Source organism: Triturus cristatus, chromosome 4_1 (assembly GCF_964204655.1).
Source record: "Triturus cristatus chromosome 4_1, aTriCri1.1, whole genome shotgun sequence".
NCBI lineage: Eukaryota > Metazoa > Chordata > Amphibia > Caudata > Salamandridae > Triturus > Triturus cristatus.
In genome coordinates, this window is record NC_140585.1 from 928,513,001 (window position 1) to 928,539,647 (window position 26,647).

Consider the following 26,647-nt stretch of genomic DNA (forward strand, 5'->3'; position numbering starts at 1 on the left):
AAAAAGCATTGTTATTTACAATACCAATAGGTTAAGCCCTCGCAAATGCAAGACATATTGCCTTGCTTCCTGTTGCAGCACAAGAGAAGGAGCAAACTAAGATATCAGCTGCAGTGAGCAGCACCGATTAAAAGAAAGGCGCAGCTCGCCGAAGTCTGTTTTTTCAACCAATTCCTTTCGTAAAACGAGATTGCAAGCTGTCCCTGAGACGCGAAGGTACGTGGTATCACAATATTAAACTCGCAGAAAAACTAATTGCTCACATAAGCACGCCAAAAGACGATCAGACTTTCACCCGCCTACACGTACTAATACATGCAAGGGAGTGACAACATTAAACGCCCAGACATAAAATATAGCATGCTAACTTTTTAAATTAAGAAAGCACCCAGCAGAGGATGAACTGTAATTCAGGCACGGTGAAGTTAACATTTGACACTAAAACGGAAAATGATAACGCTGTAAAATATTCCAGGAAAGTCATGCAGTTTCTTTTATAACACCCACAGAAACGCGATAAACCCACGAACAATAAAAAAAAAACGTCAATACTATATCCACACCAGACCGGGTAGGTGCAAGAACTTTATTTCGAACCCCACCTTAAATCTATGAGTACAGGTCATGCAGACATATGACGGTGCACTGATTATATCAACCCTTGTGTTCAACACAGATAGAAAAGATGGTCATCTCAATACACTGAAAGAGATTATCAATTGTAATACGGTACGTAAGTCCTTTTTTAATATTTAAAATTACAAATAAATTAAGATAGCACGCATTCATACTAAAACTAGACATGTTATCATTCATACAGGTAGAAGATGTCCTATCCGATTCTTGTGAAGCCCTGAGGAAAACCTTATAGCAAATAAAGTGCATGGTCCGCATACAAAAAGGTCGAAACGCGTTGGCATAATACAGACAGTGGTTCAGATTTCATCAGGAAAACATCATATTTACCTTGTTTTCCGCACAACACGAACAATAATTGATGAGTTGCCTTATACCAAATATGTAAATAAACTCCTTGACCCTGTTTTGGACCAAAAGACAAGGACATTCCTGAGGACCAAGAAAATTACGGTCCAGTAAAATTAAACCAGTAGGACTTACAAAAGACAATTAATTTCGCCAAATGATTAGATCTATTGTTCTAATAATGTGTTCACTTTAGTATGCTTTGTATTGTAAATGTATTGTGTACAGCACTAAGGTTTTGAATTTATTTTTGAGTCCGTGGAAATAGTACCACAAACTTTTCACAGTTATATATGTTTTTTGTATATATGGAAGGGAGGTGAAAAAGTCTATATGTTGAAGGGATCCTCGCTCTGAAAACAAATGTGAAAAAGAAAAATTAAAAAAAGTGTAGTCCACGGTCAATTAAAAGGACTAGTGTGAAAAGAAATAGTGTAATCAATGGTGTCAGAGGTAATTGTGTGTTTATGAAGTTATTGCTTCCTGTTGCAGCACAAGAGAAGGAGCAAACTAAGATATCAGCTGCAGTGAGCAGCACCGATTAAAAGAAAGGCGCAGCTTGCCGAAGTCTGTTTTTTCAATATTGTAAGATTTTGGTAAGCAGCGCGCCGCCTGTGACACGCTGCTTAATAAAAGCTTACAATATTGAAAAAATAGACTTCGGTGAGCCGCGGCAAAGAAAAAAAAAGTGTGGCTCACCGAAGTCTATTTTTTCAATATTGTACGATTTTGGTAAGCAGGGATGCAGTCGCTGCAGCTTGAGTGGCCTCATTTGGCGCTGTATCGGGACTTGCTGCGAGATCCGGGCCTGGGGATCCACCGTTGCCTTTTCAGTCACATGTCTCCTCTTGCCCCACAGTACTGCTCGGGGGGCCCCACAGGCTCCGGGGTCACTTGCATGCGCTCAGCCGCGGGCTCCCCGCCGCCCCCGCCAGGCATTTCGCCTGCGGCGGGAACGGGGGAGCCGCTGCTGGAGTCAATGGCTGCGGTCGGGATGTTGGCGGCGGTGCAGGACAAATCCTGAAAGAAACAAGCTTTGGGCGCAGCGTGCGCCGAGTCGCAGCAATCCCCAAGCCGCCAGTCACCACAGCTGCGCATGCGTGCCTTCTCCCCTCAAAGCTCACAGGCCGCTGCAACAAGATTCGAAACAGGATGGAGTAGGGAGGTCGACACTCTGAATACGGAAGCACTGCATTGTCCTACTTCCGTGTTCACAGAGTAATCCGAGCTCCATTTTGGTTTATGTATCTTTTGCTTGTCCTTTTAGGTTAGCGCTCTAGTTGTTCATTGAAACCAGTTTATAACAATCGTCAAAACTATTTCGTACTCATTTTTTTTTTACTTTAAACTATATTGGAACAAGACGCACATCCTTAAAAATTCCAGGGAGGAGGTGTGTACGACAATATCTAGCGCCGAGGGAGCCGAGAGCAGGGGGAGGGGACGAGCACCAGCCGGGCTGTGTGGACGGGGATGACGCCATGAACACCACCATCATTCTCCGAGGTCTAGCAGAAATGCCTCGGAGAAACGCAGCGTCAGTTTCGGATTCGGGGGCGTGTTTTTCTTTCTCTCCTCTTGCCATTGGCTGGAATGTTTACATTCCAGAGGAGAGAAAGAAAGTAAAAAACACGCACCCGAATCCGAAAAAGACGGGGCTTAACTGGACAGACGCCCCTCTCCTCCAATGGCTGGCCTCCGTTTAGGAAGCCAGCCAATGGAGGAGAGGGGCAGGTTCAAGCCCCATACTAGAAAACATTAAATCTCGCTAAGCGAGACTGCGCAAGCGCAGCCTTCGCTAGCCGAGACCTAGAAATATGTGTAGTCACCTTTTTCCACAATCCAAGTGAGTGGTAACATTACGTTAGTACCTGGACGGCACCCCTTCTCAAAACACTCATGCTTGTAGTCATGCGCTTGGTTCGGCTGCCTGGGACAACCACATCAGTAGTATCAGGGCTGCCTACAATGAAAGTCAGTCAAGGGACCTAAATCGCATCCTTGTTAATTGAGAGTTGGGGCCTGGTCCATCTCCCGTGGATTGAAGAAGTAAAGGCTCTATGCCACACAAAGCTTCAAAAGAGAAACCATGAACCCCAGGATGGATCTGAAATGTGGTTCCTGGATGTGGAAGTGTGTGCGGTCCATTCTCCTCCAGCTTGGAAACAAGTTCCATGCAGGGCCAGACCTGAAGTGCCTGCAGAGGTTGTCTTCAGACTAGAAGCACATTGCTTTATCGGGAGGGGATCAGATTCGCTCTAGCACAAGCCTGTTGAATTCCACAAACTGCAAACCCATCCTCAGAAAAGCAAGAGTTGTGTATAGTAGAGACTATCCAAGCCTACCACAAGTGATGGTAAGTAGCTAAAGTAGTAATCATCTCTGTTGGATGGAGGCTTCATGGCCGAGCAAGTTCCTTTACTCACTCTGTGCCACAACAAACTCCCTCTCTCGCTGTAACATGGAGCCTTGCTAGACAGACCCTACCTGTCCCTAATTTTATATTCAAGGCAACTACATTTATCATAGGTTCGTATGTGATCAGTCATAGATTGCTGATATATCATCAGGTCCACTGGAATTATGTGATTGGGTGGCGATTTTCGCATAACTATAGATTTGCTGCATTTGCCACATAATCCATCACCTGCTGCATAATCTGTCTCTAGTTCAAACGTTCGTATAAATACAGCGACACGTGTTGCAGCACAGTGGAAGGCTTTTTGCATTGGATGACTGGTCATCGTTCTGTTGCTTATTGCTAAGTTTGGGTATTAAACTGGTACTAATGTGGTGCACCCAATGCCCAGAAAATGTTAACATGTGTAAAGTGTACAAAATAATGAGTTACTACTATTAAAAATGTGCCACATTATGCCACAAAATGTGGCTTTTCTTGCTGACTAATTTCCTCGAGCCTGCCGCATAATTCAATTGACCCTGAATATTATTATGTTTTGGAATGCAGATTTGATTGTGAGGGTCTGGAGACACTTAACGCCTACTTTGACCACAGCCTGATGTGTTGTTGAGGTCCCACATAAAGTACCCTTCTAACTAGACGTTGTCATCATGACCGTTAACTGACAGACACAAAAAGTCAAAGTCACCCTGCATCCCTTTACCTCCAACTAGATTGTGCACTGGACCAATCCTAAAGAGAGAAAGCCCTGCTTTGGCTTCTTGATCCTAATGTATGTGTCTGGGTAGGTTCTCAGTGCCTCTAAACATATCCAGAAAGTAAGAGTAACACCAGGCATCTGAAAATCCAGACCATAAGTAGTGGATCCAGAGATGCGGCTTGTAGAGTTGACCTTTACCGTAAAGTACCAGAGAACCAAGACACCCCAAGAACACTAGAAGAATCTAACCACAAATGGGGCCATATTACAGATATGGCACACTGCCCCGGTCTGTACAGCAGTGCATCCTTAAATATGTGCGCCCGGCGCAGACCAGGGCAGTGCACCGCATCACAGCAAATGTGCTGTTCCCAGTGCATGCACAAAAACACGCCTGCACGGGGTGGAGTATTTTATTGAAAGGTTGAACAGGTGTCTAAAGCTGCAGGGCTGCCTTTTACAGAATTGGCAGACTGGAACTAAGATGTATAGGGGGGAAGGTGTCCCCCTTCCAGGGTCTGCAGTAAGTGACCGCACCCGCCTTCACTGGGATATCTTGGGGTCCATAAGATGCCATTTGCCACTTCCGAGGAGCAACCTGTGACAGCTCCTTTCTCTTTGGGTCTGGTCTATAATATGACACGGGTGCAGAGGTAAAGTGCTTCCTCTTTTGATGGGCCCCACCCCCAAAGAAATGAGGGTTCACCGACCCTGTGGGCGGCAGAGAGCAGGTGCACATGCCCTTTGAAAGCTTGAAACCGGTCCTAGGATGCTTGTTTCCAGTCCAGGGAGGACCTGGCTTGACAGTTCGGGCTGGACTGTTCCCATTGGGTGCAGGGTCAAGACTAAATTGCATATGGCTGGGTCCAAACTGGAATGGCATGGTGAGCAAAAAAACGATGGATTTAGGCCCAGATGTCTGTACTTGGGTGAATGTATGACATTGTTCTGCATTCTGTCCATCAATTGTTATTTTTGCATTTGTCACCCCACACCCCGAGTGGGACGGGTATGCCCAGATGTGGGTCCCGTGCTCTCCATGCCACTGGAGTCAAGCTATCCTGGCTGATGAGGGCTGAAAGCCCGAAACCGGTCCTAGGATGCTTGTTTCCAGTCCAGGGAGGACCTGGTTTGGCAGTTCGGGCTGCACTGTTACCATTGGGTGCAGGGTCAAGACTGATTTGCATATGGCTGGGTCCAAACTGGAATGGCATGTTGAGCAAAAAAACGATGGGTTTAGGCCCAGATCTCTGTACAGGGGTGAATGTATGACATTGTTCTGCATTCTGTTCATCAATTGTTCTTTTTGTACATGCCCTTTGTGTCTTGGGGGGCCCCCTTTCCACAATACGCTTCTGGAATTTTTAAGACTCTGGTCCGAGACAGAAGAGGCTGTAGTGCGCCAATAGCACCAGAAAGCTTTGAATATGGTCAAGAGAAATCAAAGGGATGGCACAGGGCTTGACTACTCTCAGAATCATTGATTTGTTTCTGCAATCACAGCCTCGGCAACAAGCTTCTCTGATGCCTCAGAACTCAAAGTACATTTCAAAGGCACTGTAGTTCAGTCAGTTCCAGATGCTAGAGCCTGGCTGACACCTTCTGCCACTTTCTATCACCTCATTTTCACAAGGGCCTGCTGGCTGTTTACCTCATAGTCAATGGCAGTGATTTATCTAAAAAGTAAACCCAAAGCCTGAGCTCTTTGCAAACACTGTAGAAATTAATCATTTTGATGCTTCGGAAAGCTTGTCCCATAAGATAACACAGCACCCTTCAGTGGATGAGCGGAAGCCGCATTCTTTGCTCTGTTGCCTCACGCTGTAGTTGCAGTTGTACCCCAAGAAGTAGAAAAGCTACAGACAACTATTGTTTACATTTGTTTACAATTTTCCGGCCCTATTTGTACATGTTTGTATTGATGGCATACAACCTTATTTAGAGTTTAGCCCACAGGGCACTCCATCAAATTGGGGGGGGGGATGTCTCGTCTGGTGTATTTGAAATGCTATTCTCTATATGGCACTTGTAATACAGCGGATGGGACATCCAATACATTATCTAACAGAGTTTCCTGTCCCCCAAAAGCTAAATAAAGCCCACAGTCTTGTTAAAGGAAATGTCTCTGGCTGGGAAATCCCTTCATTGATAGTGTTATCTAGGGATTTGTGAAATATACATAATATGCTTTTGCATATGAAATTTCAGCAAAATTACATGAAATTACACAAAATTTTAATCTGTAATTTAGTGCTATAGTTTAGCACGAAATGTGTCCTTACCTCAGTTTTGGATGTGACAATGTATTTAGTGCTTAAAGCGTGCAAAAATATTGTCGTAAATATTTACTGTGAATGGACATTCACAGTAAATTTAGAGCACAAATGGTGCGTAATTTCACAATGTGGTGTAATGACGTAATTTCAGATATTTCACATAACAAACATAACGCAATATTCCTGAGTTATGCAATTTACACCAGCGAAATTTACATTTCACCCAGGCCTAATGTTAACTTGAATTACATTGCATATTATACCAACCTATATACCACCTTTAAGGAAAACTCTTTACTCCTGTTCATAAATGAGTATCAAGAAAGCTACAAAGTCTTATCTGTAGATTGCAACCTGGGTAATTACAATCCTAGGCCAACAGGTAGAGTTTGTGATTGCAACTTTGTAACTGTTAGGTATTCCCTACATCAAATAGGATGTAGATAAAAAGCTGGACTGTGCTTTACAGCAGATCCCTTTTGCCATGTTGTTGTTTTTTCGGTTGCAACGTATTGTGGTTGCATTTACATAGCACTTCATACCTCTGAAGAAGTTTCAAAGTCATTTTGCAGACAGATAGATATATAGGTTAGAACTAACCAGTCCTCAGATTTAACCAATCTGAAGTTTGCCAACTACATTGCGCTGACACTCTTCAAGAGGGTGATACACATATCTGATTGCTGAACAACATTGAGGTGTCTGTCTTAGACTGATAAACTAGTGTTAAAGTGACAGGGCGTATGGGGTGTAGCCAAGCCGGCGACTAAGATGGCCGCCTGGTGTTGAAGCTCCGCCGGGCACTCCAACTCATTGACATTTCCCCCCGATTCCAGCCGGCACAATGCCCCGTGATAGACAGCACCGGAGCGCTGAACACATCCTGTTCCGGGCGGTTTGAGCCTGAGCGGTGGGGAACCTCCGCCATCGAGATACAGCCCCGGGAGAACCGGAGAGGTGGGGCCTGCAGGGGCGCGATAGTGCGTCATCACCGCACTGGCCGGCCGGAGGACTATGAAACGCGGCGGAACAATGGCAGCAGGCCCGGGCCCATGAAAGCGGTGAGTGGCCGGTTGTAGCGGGCGGTGGTGCATCTTCCCTCCCCGACCCCGTAGTGCTTGGGATAGGAGCGGCTGCCTCTGGCTGCTCTGGGTTTTGGCTGCTTGCGCCCATTAAAGTCCCGGAGACTGGTGGGGACAGGGCCCGCCTGTAAGATTAAATGGCACCCACCCGGGCGCATTTGGGCGCGAGACAGGGGGGGGAATAGGCTGGTGTGGGCCCGCTGCCCACTGGTCCCGGCGGCCCCGCAAAGCAGAGCCACACTCATCCGGCTCCTCAGCTCGCACAAAGAGGGGCATCGGACTATTCCTGGGCACCAATGGCCTAGTAAAAACACGTGGGATGGCCACGGGCGTTGTCGCCTAAGCCCCAGGGGCATGCCCTCTGCCATACTGCTTGTCACCTGCAGCGTCTGCTAGTGCTGGTCCTAATCCGCAGCTGAGAATTTGCACACTGCATTGCAGGGCTCCCTCCTCCTGGCGCGCAAGGCCTGGGCTGGGACGGCACTCACCAGAACGTCACCGAGACAGTTCATCGGCTAAGGGACAAGCACGAACACCTACCCTGGGCTCCCGATTCATATGGTGCTCCTCGGCTCTACAGTGAGGCCGCAACAGCTAGGTTGGTGCGGGTCCATGCGGACAGCCTCGCCGGATCACAGCACTGGTTGTTTGTCACTTACTACTTAAACACACAACATATCTTACTTCTGTTGGCTCGATTACAGACGCTGCTCCTTCCCTTGGACCCCTATACCCTTTCTCTGCTTCCTTCGCTGTTTGGTAATTGCATGTTAGCCTGGCACAGCGCTCCAGTAGTGCTATCTAGAGGTCTGCTGTTCCACTTCGTCACCTGTTCTGCTGCTCTGCGGCATGGGCCTCAAGGATCCAAAACAAAATACCCTCCCCTTTGAAAAGCTTGTAGAAAGGGCCCCAGTGGAAAGTACCAGCATGGTGGAAAGCGCACAAGGCATGGAATAAACTGCTGACTCTCTCGCTGTGTCCACATCCATGCTACAGGAGATGAGGGCAGGCTTCAAGGCACTAGACAGTCGATTTGATTTGCTTGACAAACATCTTCCAAGCTTAAGGGTCAAAATCCAAGTGCACGACAGAAGACTGGATGTGGCGGAGGCACGCATTTCCGACATTGAGGATGGAATTGCTCAGTCCATAAAAAGATTGGAGCGCGTCCAGCGTATTCTCAAAGATGTGGCAATCAAAAATGAAGACCTTGAAGCGCGCAGTCGGCGCAATAACATCCACATACTTGGGGTACCGGAGACGGCCGCCACTGGTCGCATGGACCTTTTTGTTATCTGATCTATTTGGTAGGGAGTCCTTCACCTCCGGCTTTGTTGTAGAGAGAGCGCATAGATCTTTGGGGCCTCGGCCCAATCCTGGACTCCCGCCCAGACCCATCATCATGAACTTTCGCGACCGAGACTCGACCCTGAGACTTGTTGGAGAGCATGGAGACATTGTGTGGCAGGGCTCTAAACTGTCCTTTTACCCTGACTTCACTGTAATGGTGCAAGATGCCCATCGCAAATACAATGGGGTTAAAGCCACCCTCAGGAACCTGGGTTTCAAATATGGTATGCTTTACCCCGCCAGATTGAGAGTTGATGTAGGTGGCAGGGCTCCCATTTTTGACACTCTTACCGAGGTCCAGGAATTTTGACATGTTTACAAGGGCCCTCCTTCACCCTCGGCGGGTGAAAGAGGGCCCTCTCCCCCACATAGTGGCTCAGACGCTAGTGCAGACCTCTTCTCGGGCTCCGCCACTGGTTAGCATTGTCGCGCTGCTCCCTCTTCGCTGCTGTAGGACTTCTCTGGGATAATGTTATTCATACTTTTATGTTGTTTCAAATAGCTGGTTGATTGCCTTTGCGTTGCCACCCCCTATGGTGTAGCCCTTGGGTTTGTTCTTGCTCGTACTGGGGTACCATTCTTGGGGATCATCATTTAAGTATAAAGTCGATTGGTACTTCATGTTACGCCTTTCTTTTGAGATTGGCCTCGCTCTGGTTGGGGCGAGGATGGGTGGGGGGGTTGATCACGATTGCCTATATGTTTTTTTGTGGTTTGCAGAGATGTTCACTGTCGCAAATTCTTTGTCACTGCTTCTATATGACATGTTTGGCACGTTCTTCTGATGGCTCAGCTGGGTAATATAAAAGGCCCCTCTGGCCTGTCCCTGGTATCCTGGAATGTAATAGGTCTCCATGACAATCGCAAGAGAAGGCAGGTGGTCCATTACCTACTTAGGCATAATGTAGACATCGCCTACTTACAGGAGACGCACTTGCCCAAAACAGATGTGGCACGCTTTGGTGCCAGCTGGGGAGCACTTAGATATTTTGCCAATTTTTTGCAACTATGCCAGGGGTACAGCCATTCTTATCCATAAAAGGGTCCCATATAGTCTTGGCTCTGTTGTGCGGGATGGCGAGGGTAGATACACCATTGTCACAGGGTCTCTGGTGGGTTACAGCTCTGCACTGGTGTGCGCGTATGCCCCAAACACTGACTCCCCCGACTTGTTTCACACTTTACACGCCCAGCTGGCGAAGTTGGAGCTGCAATTACTATTAATTGGCGGGGATTTTTACTTGCTCATTGACCCCAGGTTGGACAGCACTTCTGCATCTCCCAACAGTAAACCACGTGCACGCCGCGGCCTTTTAGAACTCTGTGAGCAGTTATCGCTTCTAGATAATTGGCGTGAGCGCAATCCTACCCTTACAGACTACACCCATTACTCCGGCCAGCACAACACCTGGACTAGAATAGATTTTTGGCTAATTTCCCCAGACGTCAGGCTGTTTCCGAGCGATTGAGACTGTTCCTCGGACATACTCCGACCACTCCCCGGTACTGCTACACCTGACAGTCCCTCGCCCCGAGGGATTTGAACGGCAATGGCGCTTCCCGATCCGCCCCCTTAACGATTACCTTTTTATGGCAGAAATACGCGAAGCCATTGAGGATTACTTTGCCATTAACACCTGCTCAGTATACTCCTGTGCAGTCGTATGGGAGGGTTTTAAGGCAGTCATCAGGGGCGTTTGTATTGCCAACCATGCCGGGGTACTTAAAGATCTCCGTAACACGTTATCACGTATTGAGCGAAACCTCGCGGGCCTAGATGGTGCTACTCTTCACTCTTTAGACTTTGCTGCAGAGGGACAATGCTTGGCCCTTCTTGTTGAACACAGGGAAACTGCAGACTGGGAGATATTGTACTTAGGCAAATACCAGACAGCTCGGCGATGCGGAGAGAGTGAACGGCCTGGCAGGATACTGGCGCAGATGCTGAGGCCACTGTACAGCAAGGCCTACATCATGGAGTTGCGCTCAGCTACTAATCAAACTCTCACCTCTACATCGGAAATTTGAAATGAATTTCTGGACTATTTCTCTGCGTTATACACCACTAAACTAGGGAATGACCCCTTGGCACAGGAAGACTATCTGTCCGAGATTGCACTAGTATACCTCGAAAAACACATGCAACATTTTTTGGCAGAACCCATTTCCGTTACCCATGTACTTGGAGCCATCGACACCCTCCGCGGCTCTTCAGCCCCTGGGTTAGACGGCTTCACGGGAGACTTCTACAAGGAATACAAGGACCTGCTTGCGCCGCAGTTGTTTGAGGTTTACACGGAGGCCCTCGAGAAACATATACTACCCCCACACTTCGCGAGGCAGTTATTAACCTGCTCCCCAAACCTGGTAAAGACCCAGCCCTGTGTGGATCCTACAGACCTCTGTCCCTACTAAATTTGGATTACAAAAGCTTAGCCAAGGTCATCGCCAATCGCCTGTCCCAATTAATGGAGTTTATAATATCTCCGGCCCAATCTAGCTTTGTCCCCCATCGGTCCACCTCGCTTAATCTCAGGACACTTTTTGCAGTCCTCCACAGGATTAACCCTGAGGTCCCTGCAGCTGCCATCCTTCTAGATGCGGAGAAGGCTTCGACTCCTTGGAGTGGCCCTTTTTTATTTCAGTGATGCGCCATATGGGCATGCCCATGGGATTTATTGCCACCACCGCATTATTATACAGCAGACCCACTGCGAGACTTCGCTTGAACGGGCACGCTCTCCCGACCCTTCAAGCTTTTCCGTGGTACGCGTCAGGGCTGTCCCCTGTCCCATCTACTGTTCATCCTGGCCATGGATGCGTTAATTCGCCATTTTCAGGAATGACATTTGCAGCGGGGGTTACAATTTAACACCGGCCCTCTCCTGGTCTCGCTTTACGTGGACAACACAATCCTCTATGTTAGGGAACCCCAGGTAAATTTAGAACCGCTCATCAGAGAAATTCTCAGATTTCGCCTTTTCTCTGGCCTAGGCATCAATTGGCACAAATCAGTAATTTTTCCTTTAACTTCGAGCACGAAGCCATGGGAATGGTGCATGGACTCGGTCAAATATCTGGGGATCCATGTCCACCTAGACACTGCCCAGATCATCCACTTAAACTATGGGCAGGCCATTGGCGCACTTGAGGCTCAGGTGGAAAGATGGCTGCGGTTGCCTTTGTCGATTGCGGGCCGAGTGGCGATACTAAAGATGGTGATACTCCCCAAATTCTTATACCTTTTTAACAATATTCCCATACCCCTCCCGAACGTTTTTTTCGTACATTGCGCACACACCTTACGCGATTGGTCTGGGGAGGGAAGCAGGCACGTGTTCGGTGACAAGTGCTCACCCTACCATATGACAGAGGGGGGCATAGTGTCCTAGATCTACAATTGTACTATCTGGTGGCCCAATGCTGCTACGCCCATGCATGGTTTCATCCAGATGCCAGGATACCATTTCTTTGGCCTGAAGCTGACTTTTTCTGCCGGAGCGGATATCCACTGTCCTGCCCATGGGCCTCCCTAGAGACCCCTATGACATGCAAAGTGTCTCCACTACAAGTTGGGCATGGGATAAATTGAGGCGGTTGACCATCACCGCAACATTATATTCCTCTGCCCTACCCATTCCAAATGCTCGCTGGCTGCCGATAACAGGAGAACGGCTGCTACAGCGCACCTTGACTACATTCGATATTTCCAAACTGGGTGATTTATATCCAGAGGGCCACATCTTTTCACTTGTAGATGACGCCCGTTTCCAAGACAGTAGCTTTATGGATAGCTTTGTACTAGGTCGCATCCGGTCAGCTTTGCGCGCCATACTGCCTAATTTCCCGATAGAACCAGAATCGTTCCCCCTTCTTACTTTGATAATTAAGAGCCCAAGTAGTGCGCATCTAATTTCTAAATTGTATAAAACATGTGCTAGTATGAGGCCGGTAGACAAGGTCCGCAACGACTGGGAGATAGACTTGGGCCGCCCGATTACCGATGATCAGTGGGCCAAGTGTTGTGCAGTAACAAAAGAAGTCACACTCAACAGCAGGCAAAAACTTCTTCATTTTACATTTTTACGCCGAGTTTACTTCACCCCTGCTAAAGCGCACAGACTAGATCCATCCAGACCACATAACTGCCAGAAATGCGCGGCACCTCATGCAGACTTTGTACATCTTACATGGACATGTCCTAAGCTTCAGCCCTACTGGGAACACATACACAACACTCTAGGGAAAATGATTAACCTGCCCCTCATTCCAACTCCGATTGTGGCCTTACTGGGATATACGGTTAACTTCCCCAAAGGGGTTAGATGGTTCGCATCACTGGCTCTGTTGCTGGTGAAGAGAGGGGTAGCAATACATTGGGGCCGCAAATCCGCACCTACCGTTCAGGGTTGGCTGCGTAGCCTGGCCTACTGTAGTGTCAATAGCGAGGTCTATGCCAGCTTAATGCCCAGCTCTTCCCATCCTAAAGACATATTGGGCCCATATCGTTCATATGTGGAGGGTCTGAGACAGGCCTCCAACTCTCAACTCGACCATGGTATTGTTCCGGAGGGTGTGGGGTAAAAGGCTTCAATCCTTTTGGCTCATTTAGAATCAGGTGCCTCTCTACAGACATGGCAGGTCCTGAATGCTTGGCCATTTACGTTCACTATTTCGGGATCCCTGCGATACCGGGGGACAACAGCAGTTGTGGGCGGAGGGAGGCCTTCGGGGAGACGACATTATTGCATTACAAATTTCTTCATACCAGCCATGATAGGCATGTCCAAATTACAATTCTAAAAGACAATGTTTGCTTAAAGCGACAATGATATTGTAATTAATGGTGAACTGATTTGCATGTATGTATTCTTTGAAATGATGCAAACTGGAAAAGAAAGTTAAAAAAAAAAAGTGACAGGGCGTACAATTACACTTCTTTCTTTTCTAACCCATGTTTCTTCCATTTTTGCACCTATCAGTGCCTCTGCGCTGCCACTCCCACTTTCATTTTTAGGTCTCACCTAGCGACACAGCGCATGCGCTGCTCACTCTGCAAGATCTATTGTCGTCGGGTTGCTTTCGGAAGTAGAGTCGAAGCTCCGCCCATGCTTTTCATTGGCGCGCGTCACACTTTATGTTAAACGCTAGCTTTTGATTTGGAGTGAGGCTTGTTTGTTCCCTCCCCGTCTCCATTTCGGCTCGCCCACCTGGACTGGATATTTTGCTCGCGCACGGCGTCCCTTTTGCTCGCGCAAAGCCTCTCTTCCGCCTTGATCAACGCACATGGCGCGCTCTCACTTTCAGCACCAGCACTCTGTTTCATTCACCTTATTCACCCTCTGCGTAGAAGCTGCCCCTTCCCTCTGCTGATAAAAGGCTGAGCCTGTGGCTCGTAAGTAAAGGAAGGAAGGAGACCCCGGTCTAGCCGTGACACAGGGACCAAGTTCCAAGAATGACAGCCCTGTGTAGATCATGCGCAGCTGATCCCTCCCAGCTTCCATAGACTCCAGTGACGCAGCGCTAACATGGCGGCAGCTCCAGGGGAGGAATGAACTTTTTTAGAAGGAGTTGTGCATTCTCTCAAAAGCGAAATCCCTTATAAGGCTCGGATCCAGTGCCTGCTCTGTGCTACCGACCTTGGCAGCCACAGGTAAGAGCAGAGGGAAAAGCGGGGATGAAACAAAGACGTTAACAGTCTGGGGGAAACATCAGACTGAGCTGTGGCGGTGTGGGGCTTTAATGAGGGGATGTCGAGGGAGATATTTTAATTGCAGATCATTTTGGATAGTACACCCGCTCCTTCATCCTCTATAGAAATTAGATGCTCATTAGTCTGTGTACTGTTTTTGGTGTCGTTTTGGACTTCCAGGTACACAGTATTCGCCTCACCTCTATCTAAAGTTGATGTGTGCGGCGCACTCACGTAAACGTCTTCCTCGACACACTGGATCTACCCGCGGCTATGACTTCAGCCCGCCTCACTGTGGGCTCCTCTTCACCAGAACCCAACCAACTCTGATTGCTTTGGTAACATCAACATTGAACCCTCCACTTCCTGCTGAAAGTGGAGACACAGCAGAATTTTGCCTGTCCACAGACATTCCGATCTATCTTGACTCAGAAATTCGGACACTAATACTTGCATCTGTCACACTAGCGCCTACTGTTTTTTGACCCATACTTCAGGTAGTCAAAGTTACTGTTCTATGTAGGATTGAGGCTTTCATGTTTCTCTATTAGGCGTTCCAGGTCAGTAGCGTCGTCAATATACAATAATTTATAACCAGTAAAAATCGAAAGCGTTGAAAGAGCGGTGCATTCCTAAGGTACTGGTAATCGATTGAAGCTTGTTGTTTTAGGTTCTTCACCCTTCTCAGCGTGAACCGCGTTTGGCTGAGGCGGCAGGTCCTATGGGGTTATGGTTCATGAATGTCCCTCCCTAGCCGGGACACTGAGCATGTGAGCAGTTCAGACTACCCCCACCCCCCCACCCCGTTTTGAAGGAATGGGGACTAGTTCCTGTGTCGAAGTTATCCCTCAGTAAGAGGCATGAGTGCCTTCAGTAGGAGCAGTGAGTATCCAGTGTTGTAGCTGATCACGTCTCTTTCATTTGGCACACCCATCGGTTGGCTACAGTGGAACGCAGCCCGCGAGGAGCGCTGGTTGCCCTCATGGGCACCCTATTGGCAGCCTTCATGGGCAAGAACTGGTCTTGTATTGTAGTGTCACATCTGCAGAGCTCTTCTTTTCTCTCCTGAGACTGCTAAGCACCTCCCGTTGGCGTTGGTACCTGGGCCTGGGGCAATCCGGAGGGCATGGTTGAAACGTTTTCCAGTGAAGTATGTCCTCTGTTGGAGTTGTTGTTTGAGGTAGGCGAGCTTTAGAGACGTGCTCCAGGCACAGTGCAGCCTGTGTAGCAGTACTTAATCATGTGCTCTGCAGATAGTGTGAGTATAGGTGCAGCTACGTATACTACTTATCCTTTTATACACACAGATAATACTCTGAATTTTGTGGTAAAAGTCTTGGGGAGAGCCACACCATTTAATGCTTGGAGACAGATGTCGATTTTCAATATTTGGTCAGAGATTGAGTGCCAACATTTTCCTGGCTGGACATAAAAGGGGCTTTCACCCCTTGCTTACAAGAGCACTAACATGGGGCTGGGTTGCCTCTGCTCAAATCCTGAACAAGGTACAAATATCCTTAATTTATTTTAACATTTCAGAAGCATTTTCTCCAGTTCACATCACAGCTCCTGGTATCCAGAACGACAGAAATACTGGAAATACTCCTCTGGGTATGGCTCTGGTCACTCTGGCATGCTTCATCAGAGGATTGAAGGGGCTACTAATGTTGTTCTGTTACTAGCTTTTACATGATGGGTGATTCGTAGCACCTTCGAGACAGTTCTCAAACCGCTGCATATCAAGTGTTGTTATTAGCCAAGTGCGTGGTTCCCGTTTTATCAGGTCTGGAAGAATGGGGCTGCGTACCCTCTTTGGGAGTCTAACGTGTAAACTTCAGTTTACACCTATCTCAGTATTGGATGCCGCATTCCACTGAACTATCTTATTAGGAAATAAATTGCACCCTAGATACGTTTTCGGAGCTGCGTCACAGTGGATTAGCTACATGAAGGCAGTGAACATGTCTTTTCTTTGGTAGTATGGTGTTCAGATCAGCATTTCTTACGCAGCAAGGGTTTTTGTGGATATGTGGTACGTTTTGTACCCTAATAGTGTACGTTTTTAGCTGTGAGTGGTCTAGGGCTTACTGTCTATGTGAGGGGTGTCCAAGCTAGTGGGTTATGTTTTTGGGGTGGTTGTGAGCATGCTGAAAGCGAGTGTGTGCTAAGAGTGAACTACTTCAAGTGGTGAGAGAAGAGCCAGGTTTTCAGTGTTGTGCTGAACATTTTTGTGCTCTTGTATGGTTCTAATGTTTTAGAGGGGTAAGATCCTGAGTGCTTTCGGCAGCACAGGGAGGAAGAGCTACCTATGTGTTGCTTGTCGCGTTAGTAAGAGCTATGCTATCTTATTATTTCTTACTGTAGGCATTTAGAATCTCTACCATGAAATGCTAAGCAGGTTATGCTGATGGTCATCAAATGTATCTAGTTGATGCATACGTTTCTGAAGCTTATGCAAATAGCAAAAGTACTTCTCCACTTTTTTAAACTGTAGTCTTGTTGGCACTTGATTCTGTCAGACCCTCTAAACAGCATTGTAATCAAGGTTCCGAGGGCCTTCTTAAGTCTCCTTCATTATTTCTTCTTTGACGTATTTGATTTGACGTCTCAACCTAAGTGAAATATCCTTTCACTTCATCCACTATGCAGCCCCACAACTATTCCATTGCCTCCGGCACTTAGATTCTTGTCAGTAGCTCTGTTCTTGCTTGCATGAGACCCCATGATTCATTGTTTCCCATCTCTAGATAATTTCCCTGCACCTTCACAGCCCCCCTTCTTCTGTGCTTGCTTCTTCTCTATTCTGCTTCCTTTCCTGCTCCTAATCTTAGTGCAGCCCTCAGACCCTCATCTAAAATAAAAGCCATTGTTATTTGCAATGTCAGTAGCTCAAACTCGCGTAAATGCGAGACATATTGCATTGCAAATGCTTGTTGATTTTCTGATCATTCCTAGTAGCTTCTTCCCTAGCCAATCACTCTCCTTCCTTTCCTTTCTTCCTCCCTGCTTCTGTCCCCCCCCCCCTGTCTCACCCCCTTCCTCTTCCAACTTTTCCTGGTCTCTCCTCTTTTACTTATCCTCTTTTTCGGATTGTTTCCCCAACTTTACCCTACTCCCGGCCTATTTCCACCTATCGCTTTATTTTTTTTTCTTTCAGATGTCTCTTGTCTTAGACTACTCACTATCAATCCCTTGTTCGCCATTTTGGTTTCTTGCCCTCCTTTTATCTGCCGTTCCTCCTCCCTACCTTTCTTCTCCTTCAGTGTGTCTCTTATTCTGTCTGTTCTGACATTGTTACGGTCTCACCTCCACTTCCTACTCTCTCTTTTCTTCTCTCATCACTAGTCTTTCTCTCATTGTTCTTCTCTGTTGCATGCCCAATTTCTCTTTTTCTCCTCACTTGCCCCTTTTTATGTCTCCTTCCCGTCTCTTCATCTCCTTTTCTAATTCTATCCACTCTTGCTGCCACCCTCTCTCCTCCATACTTCCATGTTCTCTCACCCTTTCTTAAGTTGGCCTGACTTCATCCTTTCCCAGTTCCTTGATCTCAGTTCCTCTGTTCTTCCCCCTCTGGTTTTGCCTGGCGTCTTCCCCCATTCTTCACTTCCCCTTCCACCTCTAACCCTCTCACTTGTCTATGTTGCCACCCCTCTCCCTATAAGTGTCACCCTCATTCCCCTTTCCTGTCCATCTCTCCTTCTTGTCTAGCCATCTCTTTCCCTCCTCTGGCTCGTTATGCCTTCCTTTTTCCTTGCCTTTCTCTATTCTTAATATTCTCCTCTTCCTTCGTTTACTCCATTTCTCTTCCTGCGGGCTCCTCTGCTGGGTCACATCCTTACCATTCACCGCCCCCCTCGCGCTGCCTAACTCTTCCCTTCCGATGTCTCTCTCTCTCTCCGCTCCTTCCCTCTCCCTGTGATTTGCTGCCTGCGCATTGTTTATAAATGAGTTTTCTAAATTGGGCTAAAACTACACAAATTGGCCTAGAATGGATTTTCATGAAGCTCTTCTGCGGCGTCTCCCTCATGCCCCTCCCCCCAGACTGGAGGAGTGAATGCACCTGCTGCACTCCCGCCCTGAGGCCGCGGGCTGTGCCGTGCGGGCGGAACCGGGCCACTCCCGTTCGCAGGGCCACGCGCACCGCCGCGAGCCGCGCACACCCGGGCGTGCGAGACGAAGGGGCGCTAGGGTACGAGGGTGCCCCTCCCCCTTTTATGGCATTCAAATGCACGTGGCACTCTTACAAGGAAATATGTTTCAGATAGTGCTATACCAACCTAACTTAACATAGCATAAGACACAATATAAAACATTGCATGTTGTTGTCATGACAGAAAACCTAGAATGTTTTTGTTGTTATTCTGTGCACATTTTTAAAGGCTACGTGCTGCCAAATCAATTTGGCGACATAAATGGCGAACAGAGGTTTTGTAGGAGAGGTTCAATGTAGTGTTGCACGGTATACAATAAATGAAATAGCCCACAGCACATGGTGGTGACTAGAAGACGATGGGTTGCACATTGGTTGGGGTTAGGGCACCTTTCGGGTTGGGTGGAGTGAGAGTTCCTCTTGAGCTTGGATGGGAGGGGCCCTTGAAGGTATATGGGGGGTCCACTTGAGCTTGGATGGGGAGCCCCCTGTGGGTGGGGAGGCAGAGGCCCTTTTGTGGCTGGGCAGGAGGCACCACTTGTGTGAGTCACTCTTTGGGACTTGGTAGGAGGTTACCTAAAGGTTTGGTGTGCTACCTCTCTGGGGTGCTTCATTGGGGCTGCTCCGGTGTGTATGGCCCCCTTGGGATTGAGTGGGAGCTTGGTTAGGGGATAGGTTAGACTGATGCACCTCTTTGGAATGGAGAGTTGCACCTCTTGGGGTTGGTTTGAACTTACCTCTTGCATTTGGGTTGGTACACGTGTATGAGTTGGCTCGTGGCGTCCCTTGCAGGTGGTTTGGTTCACTACCAGGTTGGGTTGGTGGGGCCCTCCCTGGGGCTTTATGTGGTTGCTCCTTGTGGTTGGGCCAGGGGTGGGCGTGGTGTCACATGAGTCTGTTGCTGTGTTTCATGGGTTGGTGGGGAGGACCTTGGGTTAGGTGATGGCTCCTCTCTGGTAGGCACTCCTTGGGGTGGATGGTTGCCCTTTGACGTTGGTGTGGCACAGTGATCGAAGTGGGCGGGAACGGCAGGGCACAGCGTGCCCCTACTTCTTTCATTCTATAGCTTCCATTCCCCTACTTTTTTATTTTGAACGTGCGTCCCGGGACGTAAGATATATCCAAGGCCTGCAGAGAAGGCTCGGCATTAGTGGCTGTTCGGGACGGGCGGGGAGCAGAGAAGGAAAAGGTCTCCTCTTGCTTCCTGCCCAGACAAGACAAGGAGGGTGTCCGCTTCTGCTCTGCCGCTGGCAGCTGCCGCCCCCCACCCACCCTCTTTCTTACTCCTATTCCCTCTCTGTCTGTCTAACTCCTCCTCACTTACCGAAAACCATGACTCAAGAAATGGTTCTCATCCTCTTTCTTCCTATCGTTCATTTGTTCGCCTGTGAAATGGATGCAAAAGAAAACTTTTGCTGGAAATGACGTTTTAAAATTTTTACATTAGCGTCACTTTACCGAGTTTGCCAGTGAAGCGCTGTTTTCCCCTGCTGGGGAAGTGCGCCAAACCTGGAGGTACTGCAATACCTGGTTGATGGGTGGATTGGAAAACAAAATGTATACGGCTGCTTTGTATTCACGAATGTGGTCTCTTTAAACCATACTGCTTACGTTTTGTAAGCATATAAGCAGTGGACATTGAAATGGGCCCTTTCTGGGCCCTGTAGTTTTCAGGCAGAAGCACTCACTGATTTCTAAATATTGAGTGTAAAAGCGTTAAGTTCACCATGTTGTTTCTGCTTACATTTCACGTGCTTTATTTAATCTTTCATTCCCTATGAGTGTTTGCTTTTTCCAAGATGTTGTTACTTTTTCCTTTAGGCAGCATATTGCTCTTGCCTAGTGCGTAATTTGAATTGAGTCGCATCCAGTTGTTTATAGCAGGTCAAATTGGATTGTAGTTGAAGGCAGTGTAAATTTCTCTCAGTGGGGCAGTATGGTGTTCAGAGAGGGAGCGGATGTAGCACGGGGCAGAGCTGCCACATTTAGAACTAGGAAACCAGGTTCAGCCTTCATGAACAATCCCCCAGACCACTCTCCTGAGGGAGCACATTCCCATGCTAGACCTTAGAAGGCCCAGCAAAACCGGAGAAGCCCTGGTGTCTTAGCACCAGTGGGTGGACCCTAGAAGTGGCAAGTGTGGGTTCACCTTGAAGGCTTGCCCACCACAATCCATACTGAAGTTCACCTCCAGTCTTGTGGGCAGGCCTACGAAGTAGCAGACCCTAGAGCAACAGTGACTGTCACTGAGGTCACAGGACCCCTAAGAAGAGCTGGCTCCAGGGCGGTGCGACCGGTGTTACTGCAACGGGTGCTGACTTTGAGTGGGGGCGTTGTAAATTATGGTTTTAAAAACACTGGCTGCCTCCTTCCTGGCCTACAGCAATTTTCAGCAATAATAAAAATGTCATGATTACTCCGGTGAATAAACTTCTTCCTAGAGAGAGATCGGAGTTATGTCTAGTGGAAGTTTTGACTCATGGAAAGATAGCGCAGAGGGTTAATGTGCCTGCTGCAAAGAAAATGTACCATGCCCATCACAAAGTGCACATATTGTAAATAGGTCAGTGGGTTACTGCTTTTGTCAGTAAGATCCTTTTGTTACTTGCAGTTTATAAGTTAAAATCCTAACATAGAGCAGTGAGCTATTAACTTTCATCTAAGATCTGCATACAAACTGCAAGGTATAAACTAGAGCTTTATGGTTTTTTCCCTGAGCCTTTGATTATCCTAATGTTGCAAAAAGTGTTCATTTGGATAGAAATCAATGATTATTAAAGAGAACCCGCAATCATGGTATTAAGTTTTAAATTCTGAGTTTGTGTTTCTCCAGATCAATCACTATGAAACTATACTGCCTGCTAATATAGTTATCATGTGACTCCTACATCTTGTAGTCCTTTGTCTTATGTAACATTTCCTAAACAGTGATTTACACACGTAAAATTGATTGTCTCTGTGTATATTGCTGACGACAGAAACTCCATGGCTCGCAAACAAATGGCTTGTGCTTCCATGTTTAAGCATATTTGGGACATTCTGTGATTAGAAACATATCCCTCTTTGTGAATGTATTTTAATGTCAATAACTCATATTAAACCTTGAATAATCATGTGTATCCATTGGTTGAATTACATAACATAATAAGCTGTAACTGGTCAGTAAAATGGCAAACAAATACTAAAGATTGGGATGTTTTGCCAATTCTGGCCACACCTCTAACTCCGCCCACTGATCCAATCCCCAGGTTATTCCCGCCCTCTGATTCTCCGCCCACAGTTCCCCTACTTTTTTTCCCCCACTTCGACCACTGGTGTGGCACCTCTAGGAGCTCAGACACTCTTGGGTTAGTTGTTTGTACCACTTGAAGCTGTAGCGCCTCTCGGGACTGGGTGGAGACACCTGTGTGGTAGCTCAAGGGCACAGTTCAGGATTTCGTGAAGTGGCCCCTTCTGACGGGGCACTCTGGGGGCAGGTGTGGGTTTTTCCAGATACCCTTTGGGGTGGGTGAGGCACTGCTTGGGGGACACCGCTTGGGGGCAGGCACTCCTTAAGAGGGTGGCGCACCCCCTAGCGTTGGGTGTGGCCTCGGTCTGCCGTGGTTCGGTGGAGGCGCCTTTCAGCTGGGCCTTTGCCTGTAGGGGCAGCTTTGGTGCCTGTCCGTGATGCCTGCTCGGCGGCGCCTGGGACTGCTGCTCTCAGAGCCCCCAGCCCTGCTGTCAGCGCCACGGGGTCGTGTGGCCGGGACGGCTCTCTGCCCCTCCTCCCTCCTCTCCCCAGGCGGCCGGCTCCAGTGACATTTCAGGATGGCCTGCCGCCTCTGAATAATTTAAAGTCAGAAAATACGCAGATTAAACAAGGAGATCTTGTTAAGTTGTTGTCTTTGCCGCGGCCGCTCCGAGGGGGTGGGAGGGGGGAGGCTTCGCGGCTCTGGTCGAGCCTCACTCCCCGGGTTATTAACATTTCATAAGCCTGTGTTGTTATGCTTTGGAGACGAATTAATTCTCTTTCTGTTTCTCTCTCTTCTCCTGTTATTATTTTTGCCTATTTCATCTCAAACCTCCCCTCTCTACTATTCCCTTCCCACCTGCTTCCTTTCTCCACCTCTCTGTACTTCTTACACTCTTTCCTCCATCCTCCACTCTCTGATTCTTCCCTCCTTTCTATCCCTCCACTTCTCTCCCACCTCTTACACCCTCGCCCTCTTTTTTTTTCTCTCGTCCTTCTTCTTTCCCTGACCTTTGCTTCCATCTATCTATCCGATTGTCTTTGCTTCGCTGCCCCTCTCTCGCTCCTGCATATTATCCCTCCATAACTTCTATTCTTTCCACTTCCTCCTCTCTACACCTTCATTCACTCCGACCAATGTTTGTTTCCTCTCATTTTCTTGTTCCCCTCCCTCATTCCGCCCTTGCTTCCCCTATCCATCATTTTCATTTCCTCGACCTCCACCCCCTCCTTTTTCTTGTTGTCTTTCACTGCTGTCCCTTTCCTCACTTCTTTTTCCCACCATTATCCTTAATTATCTTCCTTTCTTCACTTACCATCTCATCTCCTTCTTTCTCACGTTTTCTTCCTGTCCCCTGCACTCAATTCGCTTGTCTTCTTTTCTCTTCCATTGCATTTTCTCTACTTTTACTTGTTTCCTCCTTCCCTTCGTTCCACTTCATTAATCACTTCCTTACGCCCTATCTGTTGTACTTCATTTCTCCACCTCTTCTTTCTACTCCCCTGTATTTCCTTTCCCCTCTTCTTCTACTGCCTTCGCTTTCACCATCCTACCTCCTCATCCTGCATTGCCTTTCTCCCTCTTATCCATTCTCCTTTCCTCTCACTCTTCCTATTCCTTCACTCTTCCCTCTCACTCTTCCTATTCCTTCACTCTTCCTCCTTTTCGCCTGTATCTCATTCCCCTTCTCCCTTTTCTTCTTACTCTGTTCCTCTTCCCCTGCACCCCCTTTCTCTCTCCTCCTTCCCCTGCTTTGCCTCTCGCTGTCATCCATTCTCCTTTCCCTCTCCCTTCCTTCCTCTCATCCTTCCTTCTCCTCGTCTGCATTTCCTTTCCCCACCCCGTTTAACCCTACTTTCTTCCCCTCCCTCTGCACCCCCTTTTCCCCGTCCTTCCTTCCTTCCTTCACCCCCTCCCCGTGCAGTGCTGTGATGCTGGCGCTCTGAAGTGCCCTCGCACACTCCCTCTCTCCGCACAGAGCATGCCTCTGCGTCCAGCGACCCACAAACATGAGACTCCGGAACAGCAGCAGCAGCAGCCGCCCCAGCCGCAGCCCCAGCCCCAGCAGCCGCCCCAGCCGCACTGTGCCACCAACGGAGACAAGGGCGACAGCCTGCGCGACGAGAGCCTGTACGGCGGCAGCCTGCACAGCCCCCCCGGCCAGCCGCTGTCCCCGGCGCGGATGGAGGAGCCCAGCGCCGGCAACGCGATTGTCATCCGGATAGGGATCCCAGACCTGCAGCAGACGGTAAGCGCGCGGCCGGCGGGCGAGGGGGGCGGCCGGGAGCGTGGCTGGCTGTGCGTGAGCCTGGAGGTGCGTGTAGCCTGGAGGTGCGTGAGGCCGGAGGTATGTGAGGCTGGAGGTACGTGAGCTTGGAGGTATGTGAGGCATGTGAGGCTGAAGGTATGTGAGGCTGGAGGTGCGTGAGCCTAGAGATATATGAGGCTGGAGGTGCGCGAGGCTAGAGGTATTTGAGGCAGGAAGTGCGTGAGGCTGGAGGTATGTGAGGCTGGAGGTGCGTGAGGCCGGAGGCATGTGAGGCTGGAGGTGCGTGAGCCTGGAGGTATGTGAGTCTGGTGGTGTGCGAGACTGGCGGTATTTGAGGTTGGAGGTGCGTGAGGCTAGAGGTGCGTGAGCCTGGAGGTATGTGAGGCAGGAAGTGCGTGAGGCTTGAGGTATATGAGGCCGGAGGTGCGTGAGGCCGGAGGCATGTGAGGCTGGAGGTGCGTGAGCCTGGAGGTATGTGGGGCTGGTGGTGTGCGAGACTGGCTGTATTTGAGACAGAGAGTGCATGAGGCTGGAGGTGCGTGAGGCTGGAGGTGCGTGAGCCTGGAGGTATGTGAGGCAGGAAGTGCGTGAGGCTTGAGGTATATGAGGCTGGGGGTGCGTGAGACTGGCGGTGCGTGAGGCTGGAGGTGGATTTACCTGTGGTGTGAGTAAGTGTGCCTTTTGATGCGTGAGTCTATGGTGAACTATTCTGCGAGGGAGTGCTCCCGGTGCTAGGTGAGACTGCAGGTGACCAGGTGTGTAAGTAAATGAGTCCACGGCTGAGTGAGCTTGGCGCTGCGGGAGCCTGGTCGTGAGCTTCCAGAGGTGTGTGAAGGGGGACGGAGCCTTCTGGTCCGCGAACTCCTGGACGAGCCTGTCGTTGAGTGAACCTGTCTGTGAGCGCGTGTCATTGGTAAGTGAGTGTCAGGGCATGCGAGCCTGGAGATGAGGGTGAGTGTTAGTGAGTGAGCAGCGCGATGAATGAGTCTGATGTGGATTGAGCTGTGCAGTAAGCACACAGTGCGACCCAGGAAGTGAGTTACCCTGCCAGTGAGTGAGAGTACATCAGTGATTAGACAGCGTTGAGAGACAGTTGATGAGCGAGTACAATGAGAGAGCATGATGGGGAGTGAACCCAGTGGGGAGTGAGCATGGTACCGAGTGGGCACGTAGTGTGAGCTTGCAAGTGAGCGAACCTGTTGGCGAGTGAGTGAGCTATGAATGATCCAGTCCTGAGTTAGGCTGCAGGGGGGGGGGGGGGGGGCAACAGTTAATGAAAGCCCAGTGGGGAGTGTCGGCTGTCTGTGTGGAAGCCCGGTGCTGCTTTCGCTCAGTTAAACGCGTTCACATATTTTACTGAAAATGTGTAATTACTTTATTGAAAGATGGTGCATGCATGCAGTCTTAAATACGATTACAGAGATCCGCTCGGAGCTGGCAGGTGGCGCTCGTAGGCGGGAGTGCTTGAGCGGGACTCCCACAGACTGGCTGCGAGGTGCCCTCCGGTGCCCGCGGGGTCGTATCCTCACCGGTCTGGTGACTGGTGGGCGCGCTGTCTGTGGGTACTCCCTGCGTGTCTGGGCAGCAGCTCCACCCCCGCACCCGCGGAGTGCCCTGTGTTTGACGGGTGGGGCCGGGCCTGGCACAGCTCATTACCGGAGCGGGCTTCTCCGGAGGGAGTCCCCGTTCCTGAGGCGGGAAGGCAGGTCACGAGTGGAGCAGGGTCACTGTGTGCGAACAGGTCATCGCCTCCCTAGTGCCCAGAACGAGCCCACGCAGCCTCGCAGATTAAAGAGGTGCTGGTCGGGCTCAGCAGACAGTTGGCAAGGGGCGCCTGGCAGAGAGTGCCCGCCTGTCACGGCTTCTGAGGGCTTCCAGACACTGCATTGTAGAGCTCGGCATCTCTGGTGTGGGTACTGCCAGCCTGGGCAGGCCGGTCCATCCCACTGCCTGTGAGCGCTTCCAGGCATTTAATTCTGTGTGAGAGCCAGGGGCGAAGCTATGAATGGTGCAGCAGGCGCTGTAGCACCGGGGCCCGTGGAACCCTCGCTACCTCACTGAGCTGGGCAGCACTAACGTGGGTTCACCTGGAGTGCCCTGGAGCAGGGCGGCGGAGGGGCACGGGCGGAAGTGATGGAGTTGGCAATGTGCACTGAGCGTGCGGCCTGACCTGCAGGTCCAGCTGTGGGGTTTCACGTCTCGCGCTGCACTGCGATGGCACTGATTAACTGCAGTGGCGCGTTGGTTCTGGCAATGTGAAACGTGTGGTATTGAATTATTGGCTTTACAGTGGTCTGAGCTCATTGTGACTCGTGCACACACACAAGGCTGCACTGCACTACACTTCACTGCTAGCCCATCCAGGAAACATGCAGTGGTCAGCTGCACGGGGGTGCATTTATTATTGATAAGGACGAGGTGTGATGCATATACGCATCGCAGTGGTGTACAATCAGCCCTCTAAACTGTTAGGCACTGTCAGGCACTGAGTA

At 49.1% G+C, this 26,647-nt stretch overlaps 1 protein-coding gene across 2 annotated transcripts in view; it reads left to right on the plus strand.

Annotated features, from left to right (window-relative positions):
- The window catches only part of SHANK3 (SH3 and multiple ankyrin repeat domains 3), a 2,151,740-nt gene that overhangs the window by 524,345 nt on the left and 1,600,748 nt on the right, over positions 1-26,647 (plus strand). For both annotated transcript variants that reach the window (XM_085653773.1, XM_085653774.1), the window contains one exon: positions 23,811-24,134. In XM_085653773.1, the coding sequence (XP_085509899.1) occupies positions 23,868-24,134 (267 nt within the window). In that variant the 5' untranslated portion in view covers positions 23,811-23,867. The remainder of the gene's footprint in view (positions 1-23,810; positions 24,135-26,647) is intronic.